At 49.9% G+C, this 18,481-nt stretch overlaps 7 protein-coding genes across 7 annotated transcripts; 6 read left to right on the top strand and 1 right to left on the bottom strand.

Annotated features, from left to right (window-relative positions):
• Positions 1-176: 176 nt before the first annotated feature.
• On the top strand, positions 177-2,158 carry TrAFT101_000328 (uncharacterized protein; the record flags this gene model as incomplete). The annotated part of the gene is made up of 2 exons (XM_024899161.2): positions 177-569; positions 638-2,158. 2 exons carry the CDS (start codon positions 177-179, stop codon positions 2,156-2,158), a joined length of 1,914 nt encoding a protein of 637 aa, XP_024764537.1.
• A 5,252-nt stretch (positions 2,159-7,410) lies between these two features.
• On the top strand, positions 7,411-7,791 carry TrAFT101_000327 (uncharacterized protein; the record flags this gene model as incomplete). The annotated part of the gene is made up of 1 exon (XM_066125982.1): positions 7,411-7,791. The coding sequence occupies one exon, from the start codon at positions 7,411-7,413 to the stop codon at positions 7,789-7,791; it is 381 nt and encodes a 126-aa protein (XP_065982079.1).
• Positions 7,792-7,937: 146 nt separating this feature from the next.
• TrAFT101_000326 (uncharacterized protein) lies at positions 7,938-8,814 on the top strand (the record flags this gene model as incomplete). The annotated part of the gene is made up of 3 exons (XM_024905866.2): positions 7,938-8,076; positions 8,157-8,485; positions 8,581-8,814. The coding sequence occupies 3 exons, from the start codon at positions 7,938-7,940 to the stop codon at positions 8,812-8,814; spliced, it is 702 nt and encodes a 233-aa protein (XP_024764534.2).
• Positions 8,815-9,071: 257 nt separating this feature from the next.
• On the bottom strand, positions 9,072-12,056 carry TrAFT101_000325 (uncharacterized protein). The gene is made up of 3 exons (XM_024909343.2): positions 11,756-12,056; positions 10,195-11,680; positions 9,072-10,126 (listed from the first exon to the last, which is right to left on the bottom strand). Exons 1-3 carry the CDS (start codon positions 11,801-11,803, stop codon positions 9,348-9,350), a joined length of 2,313 nt encoding a protein of 770 aa, XP_024764533.2. The 5' UTR covers positions 11,804-12,056; the 3' UTR covers positions 9,072-9,347.
• Positions 12,057-13,356: 1,300 nt separating this feature from the next.
• On the top strand, positions 13,357-14,617 carry TrAFT101_000324 (uncharacterized protein; the record flags this gene model as incomplete). The annotated part of the gene is made up of 4 exons (XM_024899258.2): positions 13,357-13,483; positions 13,558-13,597; positions 13,667-13,762; positions 13,840-14,617. 4 exons carry the CDS (start codon positions 13,357-13,359, stop codon positions 14,615-14,617), a joined length of 1,041 nt encoding a protein of 346 aa, XP_024764532.1.
• Positions 14,618-14,689: 72 nt separating this feature from the next.
• TrAFT101_000323 (uncharacterized protein) lies at positions 14,690-14,956 on the top strand (the record flags this gene model as incomplete). The annotated part of the gene is made up of 1 exon (XM_066125981.1): positions 14,690-14,956. One exon carries the CDS (start codon positions 14,690-14,692, stop codon positions 14,954-14,956), a length of 267 nt encoding a protein of 88 aa, XP_065982078.1.
• Positions 14,957-15,730: 774 nt separating this feature from the next.
• On the top strand, positions 15,731-18,429 carry TrAFT101_000322 (uncharacterized protein). Its single transcript, XM_024907390.2, has 12 exons — positions 15,731-16,199; positions 16,259-16,490; positions 16,567-16,648; positions 16,743-16,809; positions 16,904-16,930; positions 16,988-17,181; positions 17,246-17,368; positions 17,437-17,486; positions 17,555-17,636; positions 17,697-17,714; positions 17,769-17,838; positions 17,903-18,429. Exons 1-12 carry the CDS (start codon positions 15,807-15,809, stop codon positions 18,104-18,106), a joined length of 1,542 nt encoding a protein of 513 aa, XP_024764531.1. The 5' UTR covers positions 15,731-15,806; the 3' UTR covers positions 18,107-18,429.
• The last annotated feature ends 52 nt before the right edge of the window (positions 18,430-18,481 follow it).

Below are 18,481 nucleotides of genomic sequence, written 5' to 3'. Positions count from 1 at the left end.
CCGTTGCCTGTTGTGTTAGTTATTGTAAACCACCTAAGGGAGATGACAGAATCCTACGCATATAAATAAAATATTTTCTTTTCTGCGCCTTCTGAATTGTCATATCCTACAGTTGTATGATACTTTTGCATTTGACTCTGATCTTATCGTTTGGTTTATTTCCTCTTACAAAAACAATGTCTCATCCACCGCCTTCAGCGCAGCGCCATCCTACCAGGCCAGCGATCCAGCAACGCAGCGAGTCGCTTCTTCCCCCACACGAATCCAACTCTATCACCAGCATCCCAGTTACTCCAGGCATCTCTCAGGGCACGTACGGCAAATGCCCCAGCGGCGTTCCGACTTCGAGGCATCCTCACGCCGCAAGACAGGAGTATTTCTCCGGTCAATTGGACCCGGTCAACGAGGCACAGCCTCAGCCATCTCCCGCCTCGCCATTATGTGCTCGATTGCCCCTGATATCACGCTTGAGCCAACTGCAGCTTGGAGATGTTGCATTGAGCGGGACTGTACTCTCTGCTACCTTTCCTCTGCCTCAGTCGATACAATATCGTCAAGAAGGGACATGGGTAGGTAGTCACCTAGACAAGAAGTTTCGTTACATAAGAAGATAATCTAGCTAATACACATGACGCAGAAACTATCAGAACAAGCGCGCCATTGCTCTGCCCATCTGGATTCGCTCGCCTATCTCTCCTCAGAGGAGTGTCCATGGGACCATAGAGTCATCGCGTGGACTGGCGAGATAAACCGCGCGTCGGGTGATGTGTCCCCATCGGATAATGAGTTGAAGGCCTCGATTTCGGCCCCCGGGCATACACTGAGCGACGAAGAAGCGATTACGAAAGAGATATTCGTAACCAATGAGAGCAAAGCCAAACTTGAAGAAATGCTGGATAGTAGCCCCATACGAACCCTGCCGGTTTGGCTGGCCGATGAGCGCGATGTTACGCGAGATGGAATCAGGTTGAAGCAGCAATCGAGATGGAGGCGTTACGCAGAACACGATCTGCATGCATTATTCCATTATAAGCAGCATCCTCCAACTGATGGTCGCAAAGCAGAGAGTAGATGGGACGACTATCGCCGGATGAACAAGGCATATGCAGATAGGATTTGCCAAATCTATCAACCAGGAGATATCGTCGTGGTCCATGGTTATTACTTGATGCTTCTACCAGAACTTCTTCGTCTGCATCATTCAGACATTCACATCATTTTCTATCTAGAGTCTTCATTTCCAACTAGCGAACTTGTGCGATGCCTGCATCGACGAGAGCAAATCCTAAACGGCATGCTTGGATCCAACCTGGTTTGCTTTCAAGCCTTTCATTACGCGCAGCATTTTGCAAACTCGTGCGCCAGAATCCTCGGCTATTCTGCAAACAGCAAATGGGTGGAAACTACCAAAGCACGAGTCCACGTGAGCATTATTCCGCTGGGAATCAGCATCTCCAAGATTACTTCTTTGGCTTTTGCAGAATCAGTCGACAAAAAATACAAAGAGCTACGCCAGCTGTTCAAAGGGACCAAAGTCATTATTGGCTGCGACCCAATGGACCAGTTTGGAGGCGTCGACAAGAAACTCCAAGCATTTGACTGCTTCTTGGACCGATATCCAAAGTGGCAGCAAAAAGCCGTCCTACTACAGGTCACGAATCCAGCCACAATGAAGGACGACGATGGCGAGAGCATCGCATTCGCTCGCAGAGTCAATCAGCTGGCCGACGCCATCAATCAAGACTATGGCTCGCTGGACTTCACACCGGTCCAGATGCATGCTCAGAATCTCTCCCAGGACGAATATTTTGCTCTTTTGCGGCTCGGGGACGTCGCCATCAATACGTGCATCAGAGAAGGCATGAGCACCACGAGCTTAGAGTACATTGCTTGCCAGCGAGACAGCCACGCGCCGCTCATCATCTCTGAATTCAGTGGGACGGCGAGCAACTTGGAAGAGGCGATACGAATAAATCCTTGGGACGTCTTCCATGTTGCTGATCAGATCAACGAGGCCCTGACGTTGGCACCTGAGAGGCGGAATTATATGCACAAGGCCCTGTATAAGCGTGTTGTGGAGGACAACGTGGAGATTTGCGTGAATAGCATGCTCCGACGACTGATCAAGGTGCTTAGGCTTCGTGAATCAGGGCATTAGCAGTCTGTTTGTTTCATAATTATCTCAACTGTAGCTGGCCTACGGTGCTTACAATAGTAGAATTGGACGTATGAGTCAAGAAATAGAGTCGGGTTATTCACTGTCAGACACACAGAATCACCATCACAGAGAGAAGAAGACCGAACGAGTATTGTCACCATCCTTTACATTGCCATCCTCTACCAACTCGTTCACTCCCCATTCCTTCTGCCCATCCACTACCCTCACTCCCAGTCCGCTCTTCGCCGCCATTGTGAATTCCGACCCATTCCAATTATCTTAATCAATTCATGCTTGTTGAATTCGCCGATTGTCATTTCTCGTGTCTTGTGTTCTCGCCTTCCACTGTCTCAAAGACTGCAATGCTTTGTCTTTCTCATGCTCTTTAATTCCGTAGTGCTTTGAATCAGGCTGCTTTACACCAGCGAGTTGTTGTTTGCGATACTTTCACGGACCCTTTGTTCAATGACCTCTCTCAGGTCACTTGTGACGAGTGCGTACCGATATCATTGTCGATGCTGGAAACAAACTCGACCAAGCTTGTCCTGAGGCCCCAATAGACCATCCGGGAATCTTCCAGCTAATCCAGAGCAAACTCTTATTCTATTCATCCCGTAGACTCGCAGCTTCTTCTCGGCGCCCTACGTACCGAGATCATTGTCAATGCTGGACACAAACCCGACCAAGCATTGTCGATGCTGGAGACGAATTCGACCAAGCTTAGCCCGAGGGCCGGCTGGAAGGGGGGGTTTGTGGAGAGAGAGAAGCAAAAAGCCCCCCGCCAGGCCGACCAATCGTATCCTAATTATTGCAGTCAAAAGACGATTGAAGAAGGTGGAATGATAGTAAGAAAGAGAAGAGTACGAGCGCGGCAGAGGGAGGGAGCGTGGAAATATATAGACGAGCGAACAGATCAAAGTGGATAAAAGCAAACCAACAAACAATAGCGTTGGGTAAGTTAGGTTTGCTTTTGCACTTGCTCCCTTCTTGTATTGTCCCATATTTCGCCGAGCCATGCGGCCGAGTAGCTTTACGGTCCTAACTCAAAGGTAAGTATAGCTTGATGGCAGCGGCGAAGGGAGGGTTTGGGTCCACTGTAAAAATGTTTTATTTACTTACACTGTTTGCCATGGTTATTATTAGCAATCATCTCGGGCCGTCCCGCTTGTACGAGTCTGTATTTGGTTTTGCCGTCAGATTGAGCGAAAAGTGTGATAAAGAAGAAGTCACCCGATGTTTGGTCCTCTGCAATAAAGGCCTTACGCTTCTAAGTTTGGCCTCTCAAGAGTAACAGAGACAATTTGGGGCAAAGAGCGTTCTGGATAAGTTTTCAGGGCTGCTTAGAGCAATTTATTCTTCGTAGAAATTGTTGCTTTCGAGACGCAGCATCAGAGTTCGGTTGAAGAGTTCGGCAACGTAGCGATTCCATGAATTCTTTATGGATAGAGTATATGGTTGCTTGGAACCTAAAAAGACCTTGTTGGTCTGAGTCAATTTTAGGTTTCGCTGTAATATTGTATCGTGCGTCTATAATGGACAATCTGAGGGCAAAGCAATAGCGAGAAGGGCGTGAAAGAAGCTGGGGAAAAGCTCAGTTCGCGATGTGGCCTCGAATCACGACGTGGTGGCGTAATAATCTATGCGTAATTGTTAGCAAATCTAAATGTCGATGGATTTTCGAACAATGGAGACTTTTTCGGTTTATAGAATCGCGTCAGAGATGAAGATGCGAGGTTTGCCTCCTCTGCTCCGTGTGACTTGCAAGCCCAGTTGCGAGGAAGATGCCGTTGTTTGTCGCCAAATAAGAGTAATCACGGGAGATAATCATTTTGATGTTGTTCATCGCATTGTTCCAATAGCAGATTGCGACATCGTAGCTGCAGGCCGCGGCTGGGAGTTGAGTATCAATGGATGGCGGGAGTACATTGCTAGGAGGCGCACTACCAGCAGAGGACCTTGGCACTTAGGTAATTACAACGAAAATAGAGCACTGGCTGCATGGACCACAGTTGTAAGTTGTGTCACGGTGAAAACATAACAGTAGTATAAATATAATGCACTCCAGTAGTATCTACGCACGTTTCTATGTCATATATACCTGAAAAGCCAACCCCCTTAATCTGTATATGAGAGGCACCTGAGGGACTTTTGATGCTACTATTCACAATTACTACATATGACACTGTCAAATTGATGGCTCTCTTCTCCAAGATGAACACCATCAAGATGGAGATGGCGGGCGAATCTATGGTGGCCTACAGTGGCCTACAGTGAGCCGTCCAACTCGGTATCTCCTTAGCGATCCCCTCAGCGATCCCCTCAGCTGCCACCGTCTCTTATTCGGGGCCGGTGGCAGCTGCTGTGTTTTGACATTGATCTCACCGCCTTGCCACAGCAGCCGCCTCTGCGTCCTCTTCTGAAGCAGACTTCTCTCCTCTGATGTCCCGTTTTCCTCCTCTTCTCTTCTTCATCGCTCCGCCACGAGCACCACCAAAGCACCACCTCCGCCGCCCCCCAGCCTCTCTCCCTCCACTCACAACATATTCTCCCTCTCTCCTCCTCTTTCTTTGCCTCAAAATCTTCTCCTCAAGGAGGAGAGGAGGGAGGGTGGACAAGCAAAACGTCTCCCCTCTCTGCGGTTGCTGGCGTATGTGCCTTCTAAAGGTCCCATTCCAACGGGAAATCCAAGTGAGGCTTCACACTTTGTTTTTCCTCTTTCTCTTTCTTTTGACACATTTGGATATCTAATGCAAAACAGCACCACTTTCTCTTTGATGACCGCCTACAACATCCCTCAAAGAGGATAGTCTCTCCATATGACGGAGGAAATGACTCAACGAGTAAAGGTCAGAGGCTCATCAGCCTTTTCTTCGGTACGTTATTCTCCAAAGCTATTTACAACTGGGTGCATGGTCTTACCAGAGAATAGCTGCCAACACACAAATTATCTTTCATCCCTCGGCGCTGGGAGGCTCCAGTCCACTCAGTCCATTCCCCTAACGGCCAGAAGGAAACACTTGCATCTACTGCCCATACTCGGAATAATCACGGCATTGGGCTCTGTTAACATTGCATCTGTAACTGCTGCTCTGGAAGAAGGATGGACGATGGAGGATTAACCAAGACAAATATGGGAAGAGCAAAGGGCTATAGGGATACTACAGTGGGTGAAGAAGGGGGAAGCAAACTAGAATCGCAAGTCCAATCCAATACACATGCACTGAACACTTTCACATTGAGTTGACGCAGCATTAGTGACTGGATGACCCCTATGTAGCGCAGACGCTCCATTAGAAGTTCTAGCCGGTTTAGCCAGGCACGACTCTTTGCATCGTTGAAGCAGAGCAAGCCATCTGTCTTCCATATTCTCGCATCAGCATAGCTTTCCCTCTCTCTAGCTACACCTGAGACATGAAAGCCTTTACTGACTGACAATAGATTCTTGGATTTTCACGATTTGACGCTATCTGTTTGTGCAACTAATCTAACAAAGCTATAAGTGTCGAGATTATCGCCGGGTAAGCTCCATAGAGCTGTCGTCGCTTGCAAGGAACTTCAAACAAGTAGGTGGTAATTCTGGTTCCACTCCCATCTGTCAGCTCCCCTAGCTAACCGCCGCCTGTCCTCGCGGATAGGATAAGAGAGCGGCTAGCAAATCGCACATCGGCCGATCGGATGCTCATCTTCTACAAAGACCGCGCCTGTAAGAGCTAGGGGATTAAAATGCCTGTCCGCGGCTTTGGTCCCTGTTTTCCGCAATTGCCGCTATGATGCCTGAATAGAGCTACATCATCCCTGCGGTTGCTCGCTTGCCTGTATGCAGGTTAAACAATAGCATTGAGTCGGAAGCAAGATCGAGCCACCTTGAACAGAGGCGGTAACGTGTATACTAGCAAAAAGTTCGTGTTGGAGGAAACCAGAATCATCACCATAGCATCGTGCCATCACATCAATTTCAATGTGCATATGCGCCGTGCTCCGCTTGACATCACCAACAGTCACAGAGAATCACCCACATCACGGCCAGTCTACCGCGTCTTCAACGGAAGCACATCCCGCGCCATTTCCCAGACAGGCAACGAAATATCGATCCACCGCTGCAGCTGCTCGTCCAAAGCTCGTCAACCTCGTTGACTGCGATTGGGCCATCTCTACGGCGCCCTTGCATGCTTCATCTACAATCTGGCGAGTGCGGCCCCATCCAGCTGGCGATTGGCTGGGCATGCAGGCATGTTCGCTCCGCAGAGCCACCGCACCCGAACTGACAGGGTTGTGGGCGCTTAATTCATAGGCCTGTAGGCCAACCAGAGTCGCCGGTTTCTCACATCAGCATTGTGACGCCTCAGAAGGCGCCACGGGAACTCCATTGGCTTTGCCGGCTGCGCTGGATCCCATTCCGTCTTGGCGTGCTGGTTCCCGCCTTGGAAGAGAGGGAGGGGGGGAGAAGTTAAGAAGAGGGTTGTGTGTTGTGCGAGTCGTTTGCAAGTAGCTTTGCGCCGTTTCAGAGACTGGAATGTACGTTTGTGCTACCACTCCCGGAGAGCGAACCATCAGCAAGTTGCGAGTTTGTATCAAGGTAAACTCGGCATTACAAATATTACATCCGCTGTGGCTGCGGCGGTATTGACTATGACAGCTCTAGAAGCTTTGAATAAGCAGCGGCGTTTTGTGGAAAACGTGCCAAAGACACGAGGCACCGGCCAAGTACGGAAAAGCCAAAACCAACTCTGCTCTAATGATGCTGCTAGCACTGCTAGTGATTTCGCTACGACAGCCAGCACGCAGAGAGCTAAGAAAGCATTGTCCTTGCTGAGGCCCAAGGTTCTACAGCTTGTATACGAGAGTCCGCCTAGCTTCGTGCGAGCGTCCAACCGCCTGTCGGCCGTCTCTCTCTGTGGAACAAGACCAGCGAGTGGCCCGAGTTAGTCGGAATTATTTTGCAAGGGCCAACGTCTGCAGCTACGGCTTGATCTTCCCTGATTGGGCCAGTGCGCGCCAAGCCGTGCTCAAATCACAGCGGGGAAAAAGCTGAACACAAGACGGGTTCTCGATCCTCTGTCCACTCAAAGGCGGCGTCTCTCTCGCCTGTCTCCAGCTCTGGCCTAGCCCGGTCTGGTCCCCGTCTCGGGGTGGCGTCTATCCTTTTTCAGGGAAGGGTGGGAAGGCATGCGAGGCAGTTGGGCGGCTGCGAATGCAATGGCGGCTTTTTTTTCTCTCTTTCTCTCGTGCTGGCGGCACACACCACTAGACGGATGGACCAGGGCGGGCCTTGCGTCTCTTTTCGGCCCCCAGATGACCATTTCTTAAGACTGGCGGTTGCGCACGCTTCTTCTTTTTCAACTTCTTTTGTTTCTCTGGTTCTCGCGGACGACGCAATCGCTGTGACTTTAAGACTCTTTGGTCTATTAGTAATAAGTCCCGGATATCCAGCAGTGAGATATCTATTACTGAAGAAAGAGGCTGAGAAAGAGATAAAGGCTGGGCCTTTTGGACATTTACTCCACACAACACACGAGAGTGAGACTGCCGCAAATCGACAAGAGAGAAAAATCTCCCAAGGCGACATTGAAATCAGCTGTATAACCGATCTGCGATTCCTTCTATACGCACACCTCAACAATTATACCCGATAGTTTTGAGTCGAAGCGACCGCGAAGAAGGAAGGCGTAAGCTCTGAGACACAAGCGTTGATCATCACGCCAAGCCGATCTACTTTTATTCATAAGAGAGAGCGCCACTCATATCCACATACACATACACACATACACGCAACAACAATATGCGGCTGTCACTACTTCTCTCCCTCGCCTTGACGGCTCTTGTCGAGGCCCATAGCGTCCTCGTATATCCAGGAACGCGAGGCAACAATCTCATCACCAACGACACCTTTCCCTACGGCATGCAGTGGATGTATCCATGTAAGCAGCATCCGAGCAACAACCCCAAGCTTTTTTAATCCCATGAATAAACCAAATAGACTAACAAAGAAAACCATCAGGCGGCGGCTTAGGAACCTCCCGCAATCGCACATACTGGCCCACCACCGGCGGCGCCGTCTCCTTCCAGCCAGGCTGGTTCCGCGGCCACCTCCAGGCCCAGCTCCAGATCAATCTCGGATACGGCACCGACGGCCCCGACGGCGGCCCGCCAAACATGTCCAACATCATGCTCAAGCCCTTTATGCTTCTGGGACCCTCGAACAATCCTTACCCGGGAACTGTGTGCCTGCCTCAGGTGCCCCTTCCTGTTGGCGCGAATGTCAAGGCTGGCGATAAGGCGACGATTCAGGTTGTTGAGCTGGCCCAGCACGGCGCGGCTCTGTACTCTGTAAGTTTACAATCTTTATTTGAATTTTGAATTTCTTGTTTTTGTAAAAGAAAAAACAATGATAAAGATAATTTACTAACATTAAAAAATAACAGTGCGTCGACATCATCTTCGCCGAGCCCGGCGACCCCCGCATCCCCATCGTCAACGAGACAAACTGCTTCAACTCGACGCAATTCGGCTTCGCCCAGATCTACACCGTCACCACAAAGAACCCCGTCCTCGACATCGTTGCCTCGACAACCACCTCGGCCGCGTCGCTGCTCAGAAATGACTGGGCTGGATGGTTGCTGTTGGCTATTGGGGCGATATGGATGACCCTGTGGTAGTGGTTGTTAAAACTACAGCGCTTGGCGTTGATTGCTGCAAGATGAGAAATGCCTCTTTTTCTTTTTCTCTTTCTTCTTTTTCCTTTTCTTTTTTAAACGGCCTCTTTTGGTTTGCATAATTTTATATATACCCCTGGATTCTCGCTCTGTTGACGAGGGTTGGTGCCATATCTTCTTAATTTCTTGTCATCTCTCGGTCTCATGGCGTGGGAACAGGACAATGGCGTTACTGGTGTTTTAAAGAAAATCGGAGGAAGAAGCCATCTTTTACTCATGTATATACATATATATATTTTCATTACTGCCACTTTGATTGCATAAATCGAGCATGGAGACTCCTGGTCAAACGAATCATTTGTTTATATATATGTGCAGAGCAACGTGATTTATCCTCACGTTGCCAACTCTTGTGTTATTATGCTTGTATGCTTCGAATCATAATCCTAGATTTCGTAATCGTGCTTCGTGTCTATTCATATCCTTTTGTCTTCCCTTGTCCTTTATATCTATCCACCTTGGGCAACGCTCTCAGCCTATCGCGGAATTACCTTCAAACACTCGCTCACGACTCCCTTGATTCTCTCCTCGGAGCTCTTGGTTGCCGCGCCTTCTACCCATGCTGTTACACCCAGACTCTTGGCTTCGTCCTTGGATGTTGACAGGATAGTGCCGAGCGCCACCAATGCACGATACAGCACTTCGGAATCCGTCTGGTCATTGAGAATGACGCCAAGCACAGCAACCAGCCGTCGTCGTTGCTCAGGACCCAATAGCTTCTCCTTATTAACAAGGACAGAGTAGTTGACAGCCACGGTTGTCACCGCAACCAGCACATTTCGATTGAATTTGCCAATCGGCTCTCCGCCCTTGATGCCGACTATACGTTCTAGGAATGAAATAGCCTTGTCTGCGTCAGACTTGGCAAGGCTGCGACCATCAGCCGAACCAAATAGATTAGCAATTGTTCGAGCACCCATCATGGCCGCATTTTCGTTGGGAGGGAAATCATCAGGAACTGCTGATGCTGTGGCTATATCTATGAGGGTCTCATTTTCTGGGCCTTTAAACTGTGCTGCAATAGGAAATCTAGCCACACAGCGTAATAGATCCAGGCCGGCTAGTCGATCAGCGTATGGCCACTCAGTAACAACCTTGAGAATCACGTTCAATGTTGGAAGTGAGATGGGCTTTGATGAATCCAGCGCTTCCTTAGACGAGTGCAGGACACTCTCTTCTCCGGGGTTAAGTGCAACATCTTTTCGGCCAGATGATATCATGGTCTTGTTGACGTTGCCGATTTTATTCAAGATGGCTAAGAAAAGAAAAAATTGTTAAAATCTCTCCTTTAGTCGAAATTATAGTAGGTTAACCAAAGCTTACCTTCGTACTTTGCAGCAGAAATACTGAGATATTCCTTTTGCGGCAGTACCTTTGCAGTTTGCGATTCACCTGGCCGGTAACGCGACTCAGTTCCATAAGGATCAGGCCCAGTAGAAGGCTCGGGCTGGCCAAGGGTGGCTCCTTTGGTGTTTTCGGTTATGAAATTGGCAACGTTATCGAGGTAGGACAGAGGCAGTTCGTTGTCGTTGAGGAACTTGGTAGCTCGCTCGTAAGGGTTCTCAGATAGGTTATAGGGGAGCTTGAGCGCCGGCTTTCCATCCTCAATATCGACGTCGAATACGTAATCATATGACTTTCCGTTATACTCGACTTTCTTGCCTGTGCTGCCAACTGCGTCCACCACGGTGCCAACGTTGATCCATTGCTGCTGAGCCATGGACCACGTGTGCGCTGTGACGTTGCCGTTGCTCTCTTTAATCATCTGTACTTGACCTTCCTTGGTCCCCGCCTTGGACGTCAAGAACTCTGGACCAGGCAGCTTCTCCTTGTTGATGCCACCGACCTGTTGCTGGGGAATGGCTGATGCCTTAACAGAGTCGTGGAACTCCTTCAGAGTGGCCTCATCAGCCGTGGCTTCTGGACGCCGGGTGAAGATGCGTGCGATGCCATCACTCGCTCCAGTGATGATGTCTCCAGTCTCTTGATTGACAGCAACTGTCCAGACAGATATCGCAGGGTGGGTGATGGTCTGAACGCATTCAGATCCTCTCCATATTCTCACGGTTCGGTCCTCTCCGGTGCTGACGAGTTCGCCAGAAGGCAAGCCTGCGAGGCTGTATACGAAATTCTCGTGGCCATGCAGCTCGCTGACCTGCTGGCCGTTGAGCTTCCACAGTCGCAAAGTGCCATCGTTGCTTGCGCTGGCGATGTCTGCGCCGCTGGGATGGCCCTTGGGAACCTTGCACAGCGCCCGAACAACATCAGGGGTATATATGGTAGCCACCGGCATAGCCTCGCCGCCCGTCGACTGCCTGAGGTCAAACACTCGAATGCTCTTGTCTGCACATCCCGTCACAACCGTTGTCTCGTCAAACGCAACGACGCTCCAAACCGCCATGCCTTCGTGGCCACCAAGCTGGAGCTCGGTCTCCCACTTGCTCAGGTTCCACACGCGGGCCTGGCCATCCCAGCCCCCTGAAACGAGGTATGTTCCTTTGGGCGAGACGTCGAGTGTGCAGACGTTGTGAGCATGTCCAACGAGGAGCCTCTCGGCATTGTCAGTTGCTACCGAGTTGGGTGACTTGACTTCGATGATGGTGTCTTTGCCTCCGGAGACGACGAGGCCGTTGGGATGCTCTTGGTTCGGCGGGAAGAAGGCCAGGCTGTTGACGTATTCGGAGCCACGGCTGACGAGCGTGCCTTCGAAGTTTGGGGGAGTTGTCGAAGTTCGCTTCCATATTCTGACGGTGCAGTCTCGGGACGCAGAGAGGGCAAAGTCGGGAGAAGGGAAGCTGACGGCGCGCACCTGTGCGGCGAAGACGAGTCAGTAGATGCAAATTTTGGGGCATATCGAGTGCTATATGGGTAGGGATTGCCGTACATCAGCCTCGTGGCCAAGGAGCTGCGCTGAAAGCTTGAATTCAGCCATGCTTTGGGAGCTGTTCTTTGTCTGGTGGAGAGCCGATGACGATGATGCCGATGATGCCACGGAGTAAGAGAGCGCAGAGAGAGAGAGCGCTCCGAGCTGAAGAGAATAAGGGGAGAAACAGGGCCGGTTGGTGCAAATTGGCCGCAAGTCCCTAAAGTGAAGCAAGGCTGAATTGCTTTGTCATGCGATTGGGCGTGTTGGGCGAGAGGAGAGAGAGTTGAATGGATGGTGATGGAAGCTCATCAACAGCCGGAGTACGTACTCGCCGCTGGTGACTGTTGCCAACCCCACTAGAAGTTGCGCCTCTGCGGGTATTTTAGCGGGCGCTCCAGTGGGCTTTGGGGGGTTTAGAGGGGGGCGGCGCTTTAGTAAGCAGAGAGCAAACGGAACAGTGTGGCTTGTGCGTAGAAAGAGGCATTCATATGTACTGGCAAGAATAACCTGTTTTTAATAAAGTTGGGTTTTTTAAGCTCCAAGGTTGGGGAATACTAGAGAAAAAAAACGTCGTATTTTTATTCTTCAGCTCGTACTATCTCAAAGCATAAACACGGAGCAAGAAATAGACACTGAGCCACCTACCGTAGAATTCAACTTAGCTTAGGACCAGGAACTATGTACTAGGTACTAAGATAGAGAGAGACCCGTCACCGCCACATGAGCTCTATCTACCCCTCCTTTGGTGGCTGGTGTCTCCAATTTCCACCCGCAGCGCGAAACAGGGGATGGCCCAGCAGTCCACAGCGCTCCAGCGACCTGCTGCCAACGCTAGACGGCCACTGAAAGCTAAGCGGCCACCGCCCCGCCTCGTGCGCATCCCCAGCAACCAACGTGGAAACACTCTTGCAACTCTGAGTCTGGCCTTTTTCTGGTCCTCGAAACCTTCTTGTCAAAGGGGCTTGCGACAACTCCCTCTCCCTCTCCCGCTCCTCTCTCCTCACACTCCTCTCCTCTTGCCCTCTGTTTCCATCACCGCCTCTTCCACCGCTGGAATTCAGGCAGGCACCATCGCGTTGGGCTCAACTTGTCACGTTTAACGAAGCGAACGAATCCTGCTGCGAGAAGCTCCTTCCCTTGCATGAAACAGACCAGACTGGAACCCGAATTCGATTCGACCTTTTTCTTTGATTTTACACGATTTCGAACGAATAGCACGATCCTAAAAGACTCGATCTAGCTTTCTCTGCCGATCGAATATAATAAATAATACCCTCCCGGTGCCCTTGACGAAGCTTTACGAATTTTCTTGTCTTCTCTCTCCTTCCTTGCGAAGTTCGACCACGAAACTCTACTTTCGCCAAGCCCCTCGTCTTTCCGAATTATTGAGTTCTAGAGCCTGTTCTGCTCGCTCTTTCCTTAAGTCGCCAAACTTGAAACACTCGATACGGTCCTTTTTATTTTCCGGCTCACCTCTGACCGCCGAACTCGCTTTTCCTTCAAACCTTTCTCCTCTGGAAGAATCTTTCACGACTCCAAAATCTCCTGTTCCTCTCCTTGAAGGAATATTTCCAGCCGATATCCAGCCAACTCACGCAACGCTCTCGTCAATCATCACCATGGCTGCGGAAACCCCCCGTCAATACGTGCCATTGACGTGCCACGGTCACTCGCGACCAGTTCCCCACATCAGCTTCTCTCTGCTCGAAAAAGAGGAAACCTACTACATGATCTCCGCTTGCAAGGGTATGTGCATGTCTTCTAGCGATCCGGCGACAGTAGTAATTCCTGATTTGACCCGTGCTGACTTTGACATGCAGATGGCAATCCCATGCTCCGCGATGGTGTCACAGGCGATTGGTGAGTGCCTCTCTCTCATCTTGTGCGACGCTGTCAAAGATGGGACTCGTGCTAATTTTGTGTTACCAGGATCGGCACTTTCATTGGGCACAAGGGTGCTGTTTGGCAGGCTAGATTGAGCCCGGATGCTTCCAATGCCGCCACCGCGTCGGCTGACTTTACTGCGTAAGTTGTCTCTTCATCTGCCCACGGAGCATCCTGTTTGAAAATCGTATGCACATTTTCTAACAATGAGCTCATAGCAAAATCTGGGACACTCATACCGGTGAGCTCTTGTTCTCGCTGCAGCATGACCACATCGTCCGTGCCGTTGCCTATCCGCCTGACAATTCGGATCTCGTGGCTACTGGCGGCATGGAGAAGAAGCTGCGTGTTTTTGACCTCTCCGAGGTCGCGGGCTCCAACCCTGGTAGCCCAATCACCATCCCTGCCTCGGCTGGGTTTGAAATTGGCGAAGGTGTTCACCAGGGCTCCATCAAATTCATCTGCTGGACTAATGATCCAAATATTCTCGTCACTGCCTCTGACAAGACTATTCGCTGGTTTGATCTGCCCAGCCGCTCCGTCATTCATCAGGAAGTGCTGGATGGCGAAATTCGCTCTTGCGAAATGGTTTCTCTATCGCCCGAGTACGCTTCCGAGACTGACATTGGTGGAGGACTGCCTGTTCTCGCCGTTTCTGCTGGCAAGACCGCCTACTTCTGGGGCGGCAGACGTGCTTTTGAAAATCTGAAGCGCATCGTCCTTCCTTACACCATTGCCAGTGTGGCTCTTGACCTCAAGGGCCGCAAGCTCGTTGTCGGAGAAGAGCCTGGAACATGGGCCAAGGTGATTAGCTATGATGATGAGGTGGAACTTGACGTCCACAAGGGCCACCACGGCCCGATCTGGTCAATTGCCTTTTCGCCTGATGGCAAGCTCTACGCCACGGGTTCGGAAGACGGAACCATCAAGATGTGGAAGAACTGCGAGGGATTCTACGGACTGTGGCGAGGCGGCAACGAACGAACTGCGGAGTAGAGAGACGCAGAGCGTAGCTTCACCGCGTCATCAGAAGCCGCGAGGTCTGCGAGCCGCCGCAGCTTCACGCCAATGAGCTCAATGGGATCCGAGGATGTGTCCTTTTCGGCTCCATCATCTGAGAAGTCCAACCCCAAGAAGAGAGCCTATTCCTATGGTGACACCAAGGAGACCCCCATCACCAAGGAGACCCCTGTTACCAAGGAGATCTTTGTTTCCAAGGAGAAACCTTTTGCCAAGGGCAACTCTTTGGGCCTGACCAACAACGACACCTACGTCTTTGGCTGTGGCATTGACCCAGGACGCCCATTCACTTTTCTGCCCAAAGACAGATTGTGAACAAGTGTTGCTTCGGGGTACAACTTTTGGACGGATACGGCAACTAAAAAAAAGGGAGGAGAGAAAAAAAATGGGGAGAAAATCACACTGCCGTCGACAGACAAATGTCGCGATTACCACCGTTGCTTACTATACATGGTAGTATCTTGCTGTTGCTTTCAGTGATTTTGCTTCCTCGGAAGGCAGATGGTTACATGTGGTGCTTAGACATAGATATTCATTTGAGCTGCAACTAATTTGTCTGTGCGATATCAAGCCAAATGAAGTAGATACAAAAAAAAAAATATATAAAACGATTTTGGTACTTGCTGAGGATACTTTTGTGTCGTGATGTGTTGTGCGGTATCTGGCGCTACTATAAACGAAGAAATCAACAAATTACGTTACAAGCTGGCCACAACTTCGAACTAGGTAATGCGTAATAAAATCGGAAAAAGATAAGGGGAAAGGGGAAAAAAAAAACCCCCGCCTAGCATATTCAATTGATTTTATTTTCGTTCCCCCTGTTTTATTTTCACATCAAAGCGATTATTCGAAATCTTATCATAATTCTCGTTTCTTAGTTTCTCAAGCTACCTACCCTATTTCGAACGCTGGATTTTGGTGCAGAGGTTGGTCCTGCTGTGCTGTTGCTCTCGGACGGGTACGTACCTTGTCCTCCGCAAATCGCCCTGCGGCTCGGAAGAATATTATTGCAGCGCTATCCGCGATTCTGCCCCTCCCCCTCCATTTGATAGCCAAAAGTTGAGTCACCTTTCGAGAGCGACCCGATATCGAAGCCGAAAAATACAAAAAAAAAAAGAAGCGCTGCGCCAGAACAGAAACGTCACCAGCGCCTCCAACAGTCATCATGGCTCCCGTATCCGCTGATCCCGCTGGCGATATCGCCCTGGAAATTCTCCAGGCGCTGGCCAACACCGACCAGATTCTCTCGACCGAGGCGTTCCCCAATGTGCCCTTCGACACGGCCAAGGCTGCCCTGGACCGTCTCTCGTCGCGGTCCATGGTCGTTTACGAGCAGATTGAGCGGCAGGAGGCGATTCTTGAGGCCGAGGCCGAGGAGATTGTCCAGCACGGAAGCCACGAGGCGCGAGTTTTCGAAGCGGTGCACAAGGCTCTAGGCGGCCTCTCAATTTCGGATCTGGAGACGGCAATCGGCGACAAGAACGTGACCAAGGTTGGCCAGGGCAAGGCCTTTAGGGAGAAGTGGATTAAGAAGGAGGACAACAAGCTTGTTGCGCTGGTTAGTCCTTGTGCTGAAAGAGAGGGAAATGGTTTATGAATCTAACTTGCACTGCTCAGGTCGACACCATCGAGGACGTGACGAGAGCCCAGCTCCAGTTTATCAAGGAGACGAAATCACACGATGCCAAAATCATTGCCGATCTGAAGAAGCGAAAGCTGCTCAACACCCAGAAAGTCATTTCCTTCAAGGTGTCCAAGGGACCCAAGTTTGCGCTGGAGATTGTCAAGGAGGAGACTGATTTGACGGCCGACATGCTGGCGTCTGGATCGTGGAAGTCGGCAAACTTTAGTCAGTGGCCTGATCTGATGAGAGAGTAATTTTCTGGTTGTAAAGGCTTGCTAACTGTGGGAATTTTGATTTTCAGAGCCGTACAACTTCAAGGCCTTGGGCGCGCACCAGGTCTCTGGAGCTCTCCACCCCCTCAACAAGATGCGACACGAATTCCGGTTAGTCGGCTTTGCTATTCAATGGCAGTCCCAAGAGACCAAGAGACTTGGATATGAAAATGAACCTAGGATGCTGATATTCTACCCTGGATAGACAAATCTTCTTCGAGACTGGCTTCACCGAGATGCCTACCAACCAGTACATCGAGTCCGGCTTCTGGGTATGCATCAATCTTCGATTTTCAAACCATGGAAATCGTTTCCTCTTTCTCATAGCCGGCATGATGATTTGCGAATGCTAATAATAGACTGTAGAACTTCGATGCCCTCTTCGTCCCACAGGTATGCGCATAACGACACTCGTTTCCTATTTTCTCAGCACCGCTAACATTAAACCAGCAACACCCTGCTCGTGATCTTCAAGACACCTTCTACATCTCCGACCCCCAGACTGCTGGCCGGCCTGGTCCCGTCTCTGCGGACGACAGACAGAACTACGATGAGTACTTTGAGAACGTGAAGCAGGTGCACGAGAACGGAAAGTACGGCTCAATTGGCTACCGATACCCCTGGGCTGAGAAAGAGTCATTAAGGTATGTACTTTATTCATGGAAAACGATGTTGTTAAATGCTCCGCTCCAGGCTGACAAGCTATAGACTCGTCCTCCGCACTCACACAACCTCTGTCTCCGCTGCTATGCTGCATAAGCTGGCAGCGAAGAAGGGCCCTGATGGCCGCGTTCCTCCTGCTCGCTACTTCTCCATCGACCGAGTTTTCAGGTAACTACACATACTCAGTCATATACGGGAAGAGGGGAATATTGGGAAGCTCATTATTATTATTATAGAAACGAAGCTGTTGACGCCACACATCTTTGCGAGTTCCACCAAGTCGAAGGTATGTATATTCAGATTTGAAATTTTGCTACTCTAGTATATGGGTCGAAAAGCTTACAACAATCACAGGTGTTATTGCCGATTACGGCTTGACCCTCGGTGGTCTGATGGAATTCTTCGAGACTTTCTTCAAGAAGATGGGATTGACTGAGTGAGTACCCATGACTCTGTAAATCTCTATACAAGTATCCATGCTAATAAAATCTTGCAGTCTCAAATTCAAGCCAGCGTAAGAAAATAGGCTACTCATGCAGAATTTTACTTGCCACTAACACAAAAATAGTTATAACCCCTACACAGAGCCTAGCATGGAGCTTTTCAGCTACCACAAGGGATTGAAGAAGCTTGTAGAAGTAAGAGAAATAGTATAACCACGTATGGACATACCGAAAACGCTAACCGAGGACATTCAAATAGATTGGCAACAGTGGCATGTTCCGACCGGAGATGTTGGAGGCCATGGGACTGCCCAAAGACTTGAGAGTGTACGGATTCGGCCTTAGCTTGGAGAGACCGACTATGATCAAATACGCCATTCAGAACATCCGTGAGTTGCTTGGTCACCAAGTGGATCTGCACTTCATCGAGAGAAATGCTGCCGTGCGACTGGACAAGGACTAGACGGGTGAAGCATATAGAAGGGAGTCGAATTGCATATAATGAACGGATGATCTTTTTATGAACGGGAAAGAAGAAAAAAGAGAGATAAAAAGTTTAAGACGGAAAGAATCGCCATGTCAGAAAATGAAGCGGCTGGTATTCGGCGTGCCTGACGCCATGTCAAGATATCAGATCAGATGGCAGAGAAGGTGTAACGACACGGCTGGCTGCAGAATTGCACGGCCAAATCTCTATTTATAGCACTAGAATCCGAATTGCCGAGGAATAAAAGATGAAGAGCAAAAAGCTGTCCCTTGTTGCAAGCATGACCAGTGTGTGTTGTGATTATATCGCTGATGATTGGTAGTACAGACTTGGGAATACAATTCTAAACAG

The sequence above is a fragment of the Trichoderma asperellum genome, chromosome 1 (genome assembly GCF_020647865.1).
Source record: "Trichoderma asperellum chromosome 1, complete sequence".
In the NCBI taxonomy this organism is placed as follows: Eukaryota; Fungi; Ascomycota; class Sordariomycetes; order Hypocreales; family Hypocreaceae; genus Trichoderma; species Trichoderma asperellum.
Note: the sequence above shows the minus strand (reverse complement) of the source record. Positions and strands in the feature narration are given on the sequence as shown.